The sequence below is a fragment of the Oncorhynchus kisutch genome, unplaced genomic scaffold (genome assembly GCF_002021735.2).
Source record: "Oncorhynchus kisutch isolate 150728-3 unplaced genomic scaffold, Okis_V2 scaffold1053, whole genome shotgun sequence".
NCBI lineage: Eukaryota > Metazoa > Chordata > Actinopteri > Salmoniformes > Salmonidae > Oncorhynchus > Oncorhynchus kisutch.
Window position 1 is genome coordinate 75,163 of NW_022262998.1, and position 15,489 is coordinate 90,651.

The 15,489-nt window shown below is 39.9% G+C and overlaps 1 protein-coding gene across 1 annotated transcript; it reads right to left on the minus strand.

The window, feature by feature from the left end:
• Positions 1–1,863: 1,863 nt before the first annotated feature.
• On the minus strand, positions 1,864–10,760 carry LOC116364354 (zinc finger protein OZF-like). Its single transcript, XM_031817526.1, has 3 exons — positions 10,657–10,760; positions 9,426–9,674; positions 1,864–6,404 (listed from the first exon to the last, which is right to left on the minus strand). Exons 2-3 carry the CDS (start codon positions 9,520–9,522, stop codon positions 5,041–5,043), a joined length of 1,461 nt encoding a protein of 486 aa, XP_031673386.1. The 5' UTR covers positions 9,523–9,674; positions 10,657–10,760; the 3' UTR covers positions 1,864–5,040.
• Between the last annotated feature and the right edge of the window lie 4,729 nt (positions 10,761–15,489).

Here is a 15,489-nt window from a genome sequence, read left to right on the forward strand (position 1 = left end):
AAGCCTCCTTGCAGCATGCCTAAGGCACGTTCATGCAAATGATAAGGGACCCTGGGCATCTTTGTTTTGGTGTTTTTTCAGAGTCAGTAGAAAGGTCTCTTTTGTCTAAGTTCTCATAACTGTGACCTTAATTGCCTACAGTCTGTAAGCTGTTAGTGTCTTTAACAGGTGCATGTTCAATTGTTTATGGTTCATTGAACAAGCATGGGAAACAGTGTTTAAATCCTTTAAAATGAAGATCTGGGAAATTATTTGGATTTTTAGGAATTATCTTGGAAATCCGGATCCTGAAAAAGGGATGTTTCTTTTTTTGCTGAATTTAGATGAACTCTAATCATCCTTCTGGAAATCAGACTTTTAAACTCTAGACTAGGACAAGTCTGAGACCATTTTAAACCGTGCCTGAGATAACTGAAATGGTTTATTACAGTTTAAATGTGCAATTTATTCAAGGATTAGGCTCAATCTGTGTCCACGGAACTGCACTATAGAGTTTACTAGATGAATGAAGTGATGATCCATTCAGACCAGCCTTACTGATTGAACTTTCATAACTACATTAGTGCAGTCGGAAGTTCTTCATGGATGTGTAATGTCAGAATTCAATTAGCAATAGACTGGATCATAACTTATGGTGGTCTAATTTATGAATAGCATTTATATCTAGAACCTGCTCTTACCATGAGAAACAGATTTCCCATTCTTCTCCTCCTCTTCAGCTTCAATGCTGACATTCAGCTCCAGTTTTTGACTGCAGTCTTCCAGCTTCACTGATGCCATCTCTGGATCCTGCAGAGCAAACTGGGCTCCACTGTCACAATCAGGACCCAGTGACTGTAGGTTTGTACTCAGTGTGGAAGGAGAGAGGCAGACTGGGTTTGTACTCAATGGTAATCTGGAACCTCTGGATAGGATGCTAGTCCAAAAAGAAGTCTGAGCTCAACCTCCTGGTCCTCCCCTGTGCAGGCCACACCCCCTCTCATTATAATATTATGTATGAACACATTTTGAACAATGGCTTCCTAAAATGCTGTGGTGCTTACGAACACAATAGGAAAGGTGATAGATGTGGGCCATCACAGGTGAGCTCACAGCTCTTCCACTCTGAACAATGAGGCATGGAAATGGTAAGCTTCCTCTCTGGTTGCATTCTCCAGAGAGCTTCCTCTCTGGTTGCATCCTCCAATAGTAAGTGGGTCATACTTGAATTGTGGTAGTAATATAGTCTCTGGACTTTTGCACCATAGAAAACACTTTAAAATAATATTTTTGTTGTTGTTTTATTTCAGTTTTATTTAAATATGAAAGGAGGCTAGCTAATTGGCATGTAGAGGTGTAGTGACATGTATTGGGTAGATAGACATTTAAATGGTTTAGCATGCTAGGAAATAAACTAAAACCTTTTCTGTATAGATAACCCATTGACTGAGCAGCACAAATGAATGTAGAATATGAATTTTTCATTAGCGGATCAATGCAGGTTGCAATTAATGCAGTTATCCAAATACATTCATCAATGGCAAAAATAATACATCTAGTTTTAAAAGACAATTTAATAAAGAGTTTCAAAGTATGTATATCATTAAAACAAAAGTCGCTTAGGGAGAGATCGAAATTGACAATTGTTACCTGGAGAAAAATGGGTTTAGAAATGTGTACATTTATTTCGGGGGAGGGTCATGTCATTTGGAATCAATTAAATGTCATATTACTCAGGGTTTGAGAATTAGTTGCTTATTATATCGTGATGCCTCTCATCCCTGATTCTCTGCTGGGTGAGCAATATCAAGTGTACCAAGTGAAGTCTCAATGAAATGATTGTTAAGTTCTGAACGAACAGAGTAGAAACAGACGGACAACTAGTAAAAGCACAAACCAGATTTATTCAACCCGCTGGACGCTTCAGATGCAAATACAAGTACATTATTATACCTTCCAAATTTGGACCGAGTCACCACTCACCCCCTCTAAGATAATCAGTCTCAATTGATAAGATGACCCAAGTCTGTTCCTCTTCCTGGTATTGTTATGGCCCTGACTCAGTGCAAAGCAGCGTGAGGTGTGTGAGATAGGACTGTGGTTAGAGTCGTTGGAGTGGGCCCCAAATGATTGTGCCATTATCCAATACATAGGCTGCCGCACATTGCACACAGAAAAACATAAAAGCCCATCGATGCAGCGATGCTCTTTTGGGTAAATACATGAAACTAGCTCCAGTAGGCTAATCTTTGAGTGTGGTTTGTATTATATTGTATTATCTGGACTGGAATTACTCACCTCTTTCATTCCATGAACTGTGGAGAGAACATGCAAATCTGGTGCAGGACATGCGGCCTACAAAGTTACAATTATAAGCTAGCAAATGTGATAATCATTTTGAAATACAATAGAGCCTATTTTACATTTGTATAATTAGTAGGCGGATGCATATGGATTCATAATGTTTCCCCTAATGTTATTAGTCTAACTCCTTTTTCTATGGTTGCTTCATTCCTTCCTGACTTTCAACAGTTAAATAAGTCCTGTTGTCCTCATCTTTATTATTGTAATGACATGCTTGAATAATATAGGACTACAATATGATAATATAGGACTACAATATAGGTCTACAATATGATAATATAGGACTACAATATAGGTCTACAATATGATAATATAGGACTACAATATAGGTCTACAATATGATAATATAGGACTACAATAATATAGGTCTACAATAATATAGGTCTACAATATGATAATATAGGACTACAATAATATAGGACTACAATAATATAGGACTACAATAATATAGGTCTACAATATGATAATATAGGACTACAATATGATAATATAGGACTACAATATGATATAGGACTACAATAATATAGGACTACAATAATATAGGACTACAATACAATAATATAGGACTACAATAATATAGGACTACAATATGATAATATAGGACTACAATAATATAGGACTACAATAATATAGGACTACAATACAATAATATAGGACTACAATAAGATAATATAGGACTACAATAAGATAATATACGACTACAATAAGATAATATACGACTACAATAAGATGCAGACGGCTTTCTCTTCACAAAGATTGAATGGTTATGGGTGTGAATCAATAACTACTATATATTCTACCACCATTGAGCGTTGGCTCTTTCAAACTACCCGTGAGTTCTATTGGCTGCTGTAATTAATATTCAGCAAAAAAAAAAAACTTGCTTCTCTCTTCCAATAATCTATTAGAGGAAGAAATGTGAGTCCAAGAGCTAAGGAGGGTTTAAGGAAAGGCCAGCAGAGCACAGGTGAGTATTGCACAAGAGACAGAGGCTATTAGCTTATTATGCATAACCCATTATGGATCATCTTAATACTGCGTTGACTTTATTAACTGAACAAGGTAGGCAACCACATCACACACACACACACACGGAAAGTATTCAGTTACCTAGACTTTTTCCCACATTTTGCGTTACGTAATCTACACACAATACCCCATAATGACAAAGCAAAAACGGGTCTTTAGAAATGTTTGCAAAAAAATAAAATAGTTAAATACATTAAGACCCTTTACTCTGTTGAAGCACCTTCGGCAGTGTTTACAGCCTTGAGTCTTCCTGGTTATGATACTTCAAGCTTGGCACACCTGTATTTGGTGAGTTTATCCCATTCTTATCTGCAGATCCTCTCAATCTCTGTCGGGTTGGATGGGGAGCGTCGCAGCAAAGCTAATTTCAGGTCTCTCCAGAGATGTTCGATCGGGTTCAAGTCTGGGCTCTGGCTGGGCCACTCAAGGACATTGAGACTTGTTCTGAAGCCATCCCTGTGTTGTCCTGTTGGAAGGTGATCCTTCGCCCCAGACGGAGGTCCTGAGCGTTCTGAAGCAGGTTTTCATCAAGGATCTCTGTACTTTTCATCTTTCCCTCGATCCTGACTAGTCTCCCAGTCTCTGCGGTTGAAAAACATCCTCACAGCACGATGCTGCTTCCACCACGCTTCACCGTAGGGCTGGTGCCAGGTTTCCTCCAGATGTGAAGCTTGGCATTCAGGCCAAAGAATTCAATCTTGGTTTATTCAGACCAGAGAATCTTGTTTGTCATGGTCAGAGTCCTTTAGGTGCCTTTTGGCAAACTCCAAGCGGGAAGTCATGTGCTGATTGGCAAAGTGCTGTAGAGATGGTTGTCCTTCTGGAAGGTTCTCCCATCTCCACAGAGGAACTCTGGAGCTTTGTCAGAGTGACCATTGGGTTCTTGGTCACCTCCCTGACAAAGGTCCTTCTCCCCCAATATCTCAGTTTGGCCGGGCGACCAGCTCGGCCATTAACTTGATACTTGTAACCTCACTTCTGAGAAAATGGCCTTTGAATGTTTTGGTACCTACTGGAGAGCTCTTCTTTGCCCATTCAGCATCGTCCACAGCTAACTGGCTAAAATTGGCTTGCTTGCTAGCTACATCCAGTCACAAATGAGAGGACACCCAACTGACCATTTTACTCGCCCTAGCTGGTTAGGCTGTTGTCATGTTATCCAGAGCTAACTGTGCTCCTCTATATATATATATATGCTGAAAACTGATCATCACACCATCTCTATCTCATACATGCTGTGTGTACTTGCTCATTCCAACAGAAAACTACAGAGGGAAGCAGTACTATCCAGTCAACCATCAGACTCCATTGTTTCAACAAGAGAAACCTAAGAGGATATTCAACACTAAGGGCCAATCCAAGGTCATCTCAATATCTTTGCAGTAGACGCTAACAAAACACCAACACTGACAAGATGCACACTGATCAGTAAAGAGAGGCTAACATTCTGTAATGCTCCTTTTCCTCTGCATTGTTCTCTCACAGTGAGAAACAACAGGATTACAATAGTGTTCTACACTTTCTTCATTTGATCCAATTCACTTACCACTTCTTTAATGAGAATTAAGTGATGGAGTGACTTTAATCACAGCTGGTTTGAGAGAACTGTTACCAAAAAAAGGATACTTTAATACGGGTCCATTGTCAATCCACCGAAAACGTAAGATTTTAATCTGCAAAACTCTCGGCTTGTGTGTATCTGTTGGTGTGCTTCTCTCCTGTGTGTGTTTTCTGATGAACAGTCAGAGCACTTGATGTTGTGAAGCATTTACCACAGTCAGAACAAGAGTAAGGCTTCTCTCCTGTATGTGTACGATGGTGTGTTTCTAAGTTTCCAAGTCGAGAGTAACTTCCCCCGCAGTCAGAGCAGGAGTATGGCTTCTCTCCTGTGTGCACTCTCTGATGAACTGTCAGAGCACTTGATGTTGTAAAACTCTTCCCACATTCAAAGCAGATGTAAGGCTTCTCTCCTGTGTGTATACGCTGGTGTTTCTTTAAGCTGCTGTGTCGAGAGAAATTCTTTCCACAGTCAGAGCAGAAGTAAGGCTTCTCTCCTGTGTGTATACGTTGGTGTGATTTCAAGCTGTCCTGTAGAGAGAAACTCGTCCCACATTCAGAGCAGGAGTATGGCTTCTCTCCTGTGTGTATACGTTGGTGTTTCTTTAAGCTGCTGTGTTGAGAGAAACTCTGCCCACAGTCAGAGCAAGAGTAAGGCTTCTCTCCTGTATGTATTCGCTGGTGACATTTTAACGTATCAATTTGGCTGAAACAAGTCCCACAGTCAGAGCAGAAGTAAGGCTTCTCCCCTGTATGTATTCGCTGGTGACTATTTAACTTATCCAATTGGGAGAAACTCTTTTCACAGTCCGAACAGGAATAAGGCTTTTCTCCTGTATGTAAACGTTGGTGTATTTTTAAGTTGCTCCGTTGAGAGAACCTCTTCCCACAGTCAGAGCAAGAGTAAGGCTTCTCTCCTGTGTGTATACGTGCATGTGCTTTTAAGGTATCCAATAGGGAGAAACTTTTCCCACAGTCAGAGCAGAAGTAAGGCTTCTCTCCTGTGTGTATATGTTGGTGTTTTTTTAAACTGCTCAGTTGAGAGAATCTCCCCCCACAGTCAGAGCAAGAAAAAGGCTTCTCTCCTGTGTGTGTTCTCTGGTGAACTGTTAGGTCAGATGATGTTGCGAAGCATTTTCCACAGTCAGAGCAAGAGTAAGGCTTCTGTCCTGTGTGTATATGTTGGTGTCTCTTTAAGTGGCTCCGTCGAGAGAATCTCCCCCCACAGGCAGAGCAGGAGTAAGGCTTCTCACCTGTGTGCACTCTCTGATGAACTGTCAGAGAATGTGATGTTGTGAATCTTTTCTCACAGTCAGTACAGGAATATAGATTCTCTCCTGTGTGTTTTTTTAGGTGTATTTTTAGCTTTGATTGATATGGGAAAATCTCCTCACAATGTGGGCAGTGGTGAAACCTCTTAGCTCTGTGATCTTCCTGCTTCTGCTCTCTGGATGTAGAGGTTGTCTCAAGGTGACCTGTGTGAACAGCATCAGAAGAAAATAGTCAGTGGTAGAAAATATTATGAGCACATGCTCTTTCCATGACAGACTGACCCGGTGACGGCTATCGGTATACATGAAGCGAAGGAGACAGATTTTTAAGGCTTAAGATCATTTGGATCGAATGTCTGCCATTTAGAGGGTGAATGGGCAAGAAAACAGATTTAAGTGCCTTTGAACAGGGTATGATCGTATGTGCCTGGTGCACCGGTTTGTGTCTAGAACTGTAATGCTGCTGGGTTTTTCATGCTGAACATGTTCCTTTATGAATCAAGAACATTCCACCACCCAAAGGACATCCATATTTTGAGTCAACATGGGCCAGCCTCTCTGTGGAATACTTTCAATGACTGGAAAGAATTGCAAAAATCGCTGAAGCTGGAGACTTTCCCTCACTAACTTTAAACATCAGCTATCTGAGCAGCTAACCGATCGCTGCAGCTGTACATAGCCATCTGTAAATAACCCACCCAATCTACCTATCCCCATATTGTTTTAATTTACTTTGCTGCTCTTTTGCACACCAGTATTTCTACTTGCACATCATCATCTGCTCATCTATCACTCCAGTGTTAATCTGCTAAATTGTAATTACTTCGCTACTATGGCCTATTTATTGCCTTACCTCCTCAGGCCATTTGCACACACTGTATATAGACTTTCTTTTTTTCTATTGTGTTGACTGTACTCGTGTTTATTCCATTTGTAACTCTGTGTTGTTGTTTGTGTCGCACTGCTGTGCTTTATCTTGGCCAGGTCGCAGTTGTAAATGAGAACTTGTTCTCAACTGGCCTACCTGGTTAAATAAAGGTGTTCTCAACTAGCCTACCTGGTTAAATAAAGGTGTTCTCAACTGGCCTACCTGGTTAAATAAAGGTGTTCTCAACTGGCCTACCTGGTTAAATAAAGGTGAAATAAAAATACATATCAAAAAACAACTTGCACAGTCCATTAGGGCACCAAGAGTAGTCTGTTCTTTCCACCAATCGATTGGTCGAAAAATGTACCATCTATTTCTCCATATATAGACATGTTTTAATCAAATCAACCACATGCACTGAGCTTGTCTGATACTTATTTAATCAAACTGCTCTTAAACTAAGACACACAAATGACTAGAGGGAGTTCGACCGCAATTGATACGACTGTGCTCAGACTTACAACAACAACAACAAAAAAGACTAGCACCCGTTGTCTCTCTCTCTTCCCTGCTGCAGGGACCACCACAGAACATCAACAGTGTTCATCACGCTGTCCACTGTACTGAAGCTGTAACATAATTACAGCCATTTCTGACTGAAAAGTTCTGTTGCTGAAATCCCTCATATGTTATGGAAAAACATTCTCTATTCCCTCAACTTTTCCTCTCTTTGTGACACATGTATACATCGCATGCACCTGACCAATAGGGCCTAACCTATATCGTAATCACATAAATAAATTGGTTATAACAAACTCAGAACACCGTAACAGAAAAATGAATGCAGAGGACATGACGAACTTGAAAATGGGAGAATGTTTACTGGTTGCTCAGTAGGTAAAGGGAAGTCAGATGTGTGGAATAAATGTGACTAGTTGTGGAAAACACTGGAGATCAAGAAAAAGAAGGTAAGGAGCAAACACTGAGTGCATATGGGGTGTTCCAAGTAGGTGCTGTTAGAGTACAAGAAAAAAGTTCTGACTATTTGGAACAACGTAAACAACACTAAATAAATAAGCATAACCAAGTCTGTTGAATCGTTTGGTTAAGCCTTCATTACAGCATTGCAAAGATATTTAAAAAAAAACTGCTGAATTTTTAAAATAGTTTTTCCGACATGTTGCGTGAGGCTTTGTGCTCACGGAATCAGTAGGCTATTAAAACAAACAGGCAACACAAGCAGGATCAGTCTTATTTCTGCAGATATACACTACCGGTAAAAAGTTTTAGAACACCTAGTCATTCAAGGGTTTATTTATTTTTAATATTTTCTACATTGTAGAATAATAGTGAAGACATCAAAACTATGAAACAACACATATGGAATCATGTAGTAACCAAAAAAGTGTTAAATCAAAATATATTTTATAGCCACCGTTTGACACACGTTACTGGCTCAGACCTCTGTTTTGGGAAACTAGTAGTGGTAAGTTTCATAATGAAAAATGATCTAAATGGGCAAATTTATGAACGCAATGTGCTTTATTTATTACCTAGAGCACAAGTTGACTACACCCGTTTAAAAGTCACTTAGCAGAATGCTATCAAAATGCTAACAAGTACTAAGGAATCCTCATAGAAAAAACTAAATGCTAATGAGCGCGTTGCAAACATTTTGTACAGTTTCGGACAAACTATACAAATATACAGGTAACTCAAAAACGTGACTGAGTTTGCTGCACCCCCAACTGAATATTAGCCTGCAGGGATCTTGATCCAGGAGGGCATTCTCTGCTGTTACCAGGCGAATGTTTGATTTTAGAAGAAGCTAGCCACTTAGCTAGGTAGCTAACTAGCTACTAAATTAGCAAACAAAATGGGCAAATGCAGAGCATTTAGCACATTGTAGACTGAACTTAATAGGTTTAAGATATCTAGCTGGCAAACATTTAGTTGTGAATTCCATACTGTAATTAGATCACCTGGTGCATGCTGCCCGACAGTGAGTGACTCACAAGACTCCGGTCTCTTCTCATTGTGTTCTTGTAACAAACACCAGATGACTGGGGACCACCATAAACTACATAATAATGTGAAAGATGTAATGAAGAAAACATTGTTCTTTATCTCCTACCGTATTACAAATTTACAATACTTTTTTTCATACTGTTCCCCGTGAGAATCGAACCCACAACCCTGGCGATGAGAGGACGATGATCTACCAACTGAGCTACACAGGACAGACATCTACCTTCTCATTGAAACAGTTCATCATGAAACAGTTCTACTGCAACTTCTCATGCACAGTGGGAAGTTGGAATGAATAACAAACTTAGTTAGATAGAAACTGCTCTTACCGTGAGAAACAGATTTCCCAATCTTCTCTTCTTCATCTTTGATGTTGACATTCAGCTCCAGTGTTTGACTGCAGTCTTCCAACTTCACTGATGCCATCTCTGGATCCTGCAGTGCAAACTGGGCTCACTGTCACAATTAGGACCCAGTGTCTGTAGGTTTTAGGTTTGGACTCAGTGTGGAAGGAGAGAGGCAGGCTGGGTTTGTCCTCACTGTTGATGTTACCAGCCTCAGACTTAATCTGAGTCGGCCTGTAGTAACAAAGACAAACGGACACAAAAGTTATTGTCTTGGCAGTTCAGGTACATTCTTTATTCTCTATTTTTTCTTGTTCAATTATCTAATTTCAACAGTTCTGGTGGCTAAGCATTGACAGCAAAACACTAATTCACATTTGGCGAGTACACACTATAAATTAGGCTACATAACGTAAATGCACTTAAACTATAGTAGATTTCCCAAATTCACATAAATGACAAAAACCATTTAGTACAAGGTTGCAGTTTGTATTTAGGCAGCTCTATGTACCATTTTCACGGCATGCGGTACCGGAGCGCCAAGTCTAGGTCAAAAAGGCTCCTTAACAGCTTTAACCCCTAAGCCATAACACTGCTGAACAATTCATCAAAAGGCTACCTGAACTATTTGCATTGATCCTCCCTAAGTTCAACGCTTGTTGTATTCGGCTAGTGACACATTTGATTCTCCCGAATAACCTTCTCTTCAATGTATTATTTAATTCAAAGACCGATTGTATTTCCCGTTCACACCAGTAACAATTATAGATCAAGGTGGAAACTGAATGTGTCTGAATATTACTACATATGTAGAAAACTGATCATCATCACATTCAGCTTCAAAACAGTAGTGCAACCGTGAAATTGTCTCTCTTTGACGCAGACAGAGTGGGCACCACCATTTTCCCAGCTCGCCATTTTTCCAGCTCATTTGACACAAAACCAATAACGACATGTAAAACAAACTCCGACATCTCAAATAAATTGATTATTTATGAAATTACTTTGACGAAATTATGTACATCCACTCAGGCAAGCCCAAAGTCTCTAACTAGCTAACGTTATGTGAATTGTACATTATTTTTATCCCGTTCTTCACTCACCCAGTTTGATACAAAAATAAAACCTTAACTAAACGTGATAATACCTTAACGTTTTTTTATGACATGTTCTTTCGATATTACAACGTTTAAACGTTATATTTAAACGTGCATACCTGTATCAATCCATTTGAAAAGGAGACAAAAGTAATCGTCTCTACTGCACAATTCTGCCACTTTCTTTGTTATGAAGAAAGATGAGGCCCTGGCCGGAACTTCCTGTTCCCCCACTTCAGCCATAGAGTTCCTAACCAAGAGACGCAACAACGCGAGACTTGCGAGAACGCTTGAAATCAGACCAAGCCGAGGTTTGAGAAGTTAATGAAAGAAGTGAACAACTCTGACGCTTTTGCAGCGGCTAATGGGGGATTCTAATAAATACCAAAAATATTAGTAGGTTGGTACTCTTCTTCCAACGTCAGTAAAACCGATTGACTTTCCTCCTTTCCATCTACACACGGTTTAGTCATCCAAACACTCCAGGAATCTTCTGCTTAAGAAGATGAACCTCGTTGTCCGAGGAAACTCCAGATATAACACATGTTATAAGACCTTTACACAACACCTTTATTAAACTCACCAGATCATTTTCCATCAATGAATGTCGACTTGATTAAGCAATGAGGCACACGGGGGTATGGTATATGGGCAACATACCACGGCTAAGGGCTGTTCTAAGCGCAACGCGGAGTGCCTGGCCATATACCACAAACCCCAAGGGTGTCTTATTGCTATTATAAACGGGGTACCAACGTAATTAGAACAGTAAAAAGGAATGTTTTGTCATACCCCTGGTGTATGGTCTGATATATTACGGCTTTCAGCCAATCAGCATTCAGGGCTTGAATCAGGTTTATTTTTGTAAATAAATAGCCTTTACGCATGTGCATAACTATAGATAAATCCGACAGGAGAGTTTGAGTGATGAAAGCTGGCAGAGGATTTCGAAATCTCTGAGCAAGAAACATTTGGATGAACATAAAAAAAACGAATGTTAGGCAAATTTATAGAAATAATGCTGTTATTATGTGCCAGATTGTAAGAATACAGCCGTTATAAATGACCCATTTGCGAGACTGACTTGTCATTTCAATAGACATAGGCAACAGACTAAAATCTGGGTTTATGTTTCTAATTACATTTTGCCATAGTTTGCTTGGATAAAAGTAGGTAGCCTGATAGACCTACATATAATTTCAGATAGTCTACAGTAGCCTAGACAAGATGTAGGCAAGATGTAAACTGAACGATTTAGCAGCTTGCTTACTTCAAATTTCCAGACTAATTTATTCAACATGAAAGCGAGGCAAATCCTCAATAAGAAGTGCTTGTTTCCCAATAGCCTGCTGGAATAGGCTACTGAGGGATGGGCTCATCATTTCAATCACTGAATTAAATATGAATATTAACTGAATATGCTTGTCAAGAACAGCCAGTGTTTTTTAAACATTTGTTTTACCTGTAGCCTAATCTGACTACTGTATATTGGTTCCTGACTTCCCTGAAAAGTTGCATATCACGGTGGCTATTCAATGCTAATGCAGAACACCACAGGATGTTTATGTGCTGGTCAAGGGCAATCAAGTCGGGGGTGAACCAAGGGCTATATCTGTTCTTAGTTCTACATTTTTTTAATGGCGCATGCTTATTTAAGATGGAGAGGAAAGCACATTCAATGTGCAACCAGGCATCCTCTACTGACGGGATGAGGTCAATATCCTTCCAGGATACCCGGGCCAGGTCGATTAGAAAGGCCTGCTCGCTGAAGTGTTTTAGGGGGCGTTTGACAGTGATGAGAGGTGGTCGTTTGACAGCGGACCCATTACGCACGCAGGCAATGAGGAAATGATTGCTGAGACCCAGGTTGAAGACAGCAGAGGTGTATTTAGAGGGCAAATTGGTCAGGATGATACCTAAGAGGGCGCCCATGGTTTTGGATTTAGGGTTGCACCTGGTAGGTTCCTTGATCATTTGTGTGAGATTGAGGGCATCTATCTTAGATTGTAGGATGGCGGGGGTGTTAAGCATGTCCCAGTTTAGGTCACCTAACAGTATGAACTCTGAAGATAGATGAGGGGCAATCAATTCACATATGGTGTCCAGGGCACAGCTGGGGGCTGAAGGGGGTCTATAACAAGTGGCAACGATGAGAGACTTGTGTCTGGAAAGGTGGAAGTTTAACATCAGCACTCCATTATTGGTCAGACCAGCCATACCCAGGTGCATGCTGGTCAGCGTAATGTTTACATAGCAGGTTAAGAGAACTAACCTAGCAGGTTGGGATAACTAACATAGCAGGTTAGGATAATGAGGTTAAGGTTAGGAAAATGGTTAGGATAATTAACGTGGAGGTTAGGATGAGGTTAAGGTTAGGAAAGGGGTTAGGGTTTTGCTTAGATAAAATGCTACAGTTGTCAAACAATCAACTGGTTGTTCAACAATCATATCAGCCACACAAAACGGACTTGAGTGGCAACAAATCTTCTCAATTAGCTGATTCACTTTCCATACACTCACTTCTGTTGATCCTCCCACTTCTGTCAACAGGCCCACTTTCAGACACACTCTATATATGCTGTTACCCATGACTCTAGCCAATGGCTGGCTGAGCTAGCTAGATATTTCTACCCAGAGACCACCAAAGAAAATCCTGATTGGATATTCTTTCTCTTCAGTGTTAACTATTCTCTTTCCAACAACAACTGAAGAGATGAAATCAGAAAATGATTACAATTATTGTTAAGACAAAATACAAATTAAACGAATTGTAACGATGAAATACAAATTAAAATGAAATTTTATTTTTAAAATATATACATTTTTATCAAGCCTTAGCCTTCTCTGAAGGCCCTCATGGTTCCCCACTGCTTAAATCTCGATTAAATCATCCTGACTTTACATCTACACTAGGACAAGTCTGAGACTATTTTAAACCATGTCTGCACCATAGAGTTTACTAGATGAATGAAGTGACGATCCATTCAGACCAGCCTTACTGATTGAACTTTCATAACTACATTAGTGCAGTTGGAAGTTCTTCATGGATGTGTAATGTCAGAATTCAACACAGCAATAGACTGGGTCATAATTTATGGAGGTTTAATTTATGAATAGCATTTATATCTAGAACCTGGTTTTACCATGAATAAAATATTTCCCAATGTTCTCCTCCTCTTCATCATCTTTAATTTTGACATTCAGCTCCAGTGTCACAATCAGGACCCAGTGACTGCAGGTTTGGTCTCAGTGTGGAAGGAGAGAGGCAGGCTGAGTTTGTACTCACTGTCAACCTGTCAACTCTGGAAAGGATCCCAGTCCTAAATAGACATCTGAAATCGACCTCCTGGTCTTCCTCTGTGCAGGCCACACCCCCTCCCATTGTTACGGAGTGTATGAACAGATTTTGAACAATGGCTTCCTAAAATTCTGTGGTGCTTACTAACACAATAGGAAATGTTGTGGTAGATGTGGGCCATCACAGGTGAGTTCCCAGCTCTTCCTCTCTGAATAATGAGGCAAAGGGAAAGGGTTATGCAGCTTCCTCTCTAGTTCCATTCCCCAATAGTAAGTGGATCATACTTGAATTGTGGTAGTAATATTGTCCCTGGACTTTGGCACCATAGAAAACACACACACACAATATTTTACATTAGTTGTATTTCACATTTATTTAAATATGAAAAATGTCCTTAATACTGCAAAACATTATTTGTATGCATTGTAGAGCATACTGGGGGCTAGCTAATTGGAATGCAGAGGTGTAGTGACATGTATTGAGTAGATACATAGACATTTAAATGATTTAGCATGCTATCAATTAAACAAACACATGTTCTGTATAGATAACCCATAGGCTGAGCAGTAGAATGTAGAATATTTATTTTTCATTAGCGGATCAATCAAGTTCCATGTAGTTATCCAAACACATTCTTCATCAAGGATGAACATAATACATCTAGTTTTAAAAGACAATGTAATAAACATATGTAGTAGTTTCAACATATGTATATCATTAAACAAAAGTCGCTTAGGGAGAGGTGAAATTTACACAATTGTTACCCGGAGGAAAATAAGGGAGTGTCATGCTTTTTAGATTTCAGTCAAGGGGAGGGTTTAGTATTTTTTCAATTTAGTTCAGGGAGTGTCATGTAATTTGCAATCAATCAAATGTCACATTGCTCAGGGTTTGAGAATTAGTTGCTTATTATATCATGATGCCCCTCCTCCCTGATTCTCTGCTGGGTGAGCAATATCAAGTGCGGTCTCAATAAAAGGATTGTTAAGTTCTGAACGAACAGAGTAGAAACTCAGATTGACAACTAGTAAAAGCACAAACCAGATTTATTCAACCTACTAGATACGTCAGCTGCAAATACAACATACAAGTCACACAATGACATGTTTATACCTTCCAACTAGGCGGTGTCACCACTCACCACCTCTGAGATAGACTGATTGTTTATTTCTCAGAGGACCTAGGTCTGTTCTTTTTACTGGTATTGTCATGGCCCTGCCTGAGTCCAGAGCAGCATGAGCAGAGAACTGTGGGAAATAGGACTGTGGTTAGTGTCGTTGGGGTGGATCCCTCCGGCCCTCCTCCCAGAGGTTTCTTCTCTCTTCCAACATGATCGATAGACTATAGTGTAGGCCTAGGTTATACCAAGACCATAAATGGAGACAAACAGTGCAAAGGTATATTTCTAAGAAAATGTACTTTCTTTCCATTGTTTTTTGTACGATGGCACTTCAGGAGGCAAAGCTGCATATCTGTGTGCGCGGACTAAACCTACTGATGTCCTGTTCAGTTGGAGAGGGTGAACCTGAAGATGAGGAAAACTAGAGCTATGGCTAGAATTGATTTGAACAGAAACAATGTTTCATTGCAATGTTTTTCTTATTGACCTCTCAATAAGCCATATTCGAGTCATTTCCATCATTCTTTATTTTTA